Source organism: Vicia villosa, linkage group LG5, assembly GCF_029867415.1.
Source record: "Vicia villosa cultivar HV-30 ecotype Madison, WI linkage group LG5, Vvil1.0, whole genome shotgun sequence".
NCBI classification, from domain to species: domain Eukaryota; kingdom Viridiplantae; phylum Streptophyta; class Magnoliopsida; order Fabales; family Fabaceae; genus Vicia; species Vicia villosa.
Window position 1 is genome coordinate 124709201 of NC_081184.1, and position 1212 is coordinate 124710412.

At 38.4% G+C, this 1212-nt stretch overlaps 1 protein-coding gene across 1 annotated transcript; it reads right to left on the bottom strand.

Annotated features, from left to right (window-relative positions):
- Positions 1–548: 548 nt before the first annotated feature.
- On the bottom strand, positions 549–959 carry LOC131605344 (secreted RxLR effector protein 161-like). Its single transcript, XM_058877716.1, has one exon. The coding sequence runs from the start codon at positions 957–959 to the stop codon at positions 549–551; it is 411 nt and encodes a 136-aa protein (XP_058733699.1).
- Positions 960–1212: the final 253 nt, after the last annotated feature.

Below are 1212 nucleotides of genomic sequence, written 5' to 3' on the forward strand. Positions count from 1 at the left end.
AGAGGGATATTTTTAGAACACAACAATATAAGTTGGAACCAATCAGGCCCAAACAACAAATAAAAAGCACCAAAATCGCGAGGGAAAATGATTTCTCCAAACAAGGTAATCGATTTCCATAACTTAAAAATAAAAAATAAAACAGCTCTAGCTTTAAGAAATTGATTGCCCCTATTAGGGTAATCGATTTCCTTCACGATATTTTATTTTTCTAGACTTTCAGAAGTCCTTTTCCCATAAGCTTCTTTCCATGAAACGATCTCAAAAGCTTCCACAATGCATTTGAATTATCAAGGACTTCAATACACCACCTTAATTCAAATGTTCCAAGTTCTTCATACCTAAACTAGTCACTAGCTTCTTGAACATCAAATTTGTTACTCCTTTTGTTAACAAATCCGCAACTTGTTCTTCGCTTCGACAGTATCCTAATTGCAATTGGCTTTCACACACCAAATCCCTCAAGTAGTGAAACCTCATCTCAATATGCTTGCTTCTCCCATGTGCTATGGGATTCTTAGCAAGACTAATAGCTGAAACGATATCAATCAAGAGTGTGACAACTTCCTCCACCTTACTGCCAACTCTTCCAGCAGATTCTTAAGCCACACATCATGACACGCACACAACGACGCCGCAATATACTCAGCATCACAAGAAGAGAGTCCTACCACATGTTCCTTTTTATAACTCCAAGATATTTGAGCTCCTCCGAACATAAATACATAACTAGCCGTTGATTTTCGATCATACTTATCTCCGCACCAATTGGAATCCGTGTAACCGAGCAATTCACACTTTCTGCTCTTGCCAGCTGCTGGAAATAGAATTCTGCAGCCAAGAGTACCTATGACGTATCGTATAACTGTCGCCAAGTGAGATACCTTCGGTCTCTCCATGAATCTACTCGCAATACAGACGCTAAACGCCAAATCTGGCCGAGTATTGTATAGATACATAACGATCCAATTAATATGCTATATTATGTTGGATCCACATCCTGCTCATCATCACTTTTGGACATATGTAACCTTGCCTCAGTCGGTGTATTGGAAGCATTGCAATGCTCCATATCACACCTCTTCAATATCTCAAGTGCATACTTTCTTAGGCGTATAAGATGTTCCAATTTGGACTTATGGACAATGAAAGTTAATGTATTATTTTCAATCAACGTGGAGATTGTTGGGTTTGATTGAAATATAGATGTTG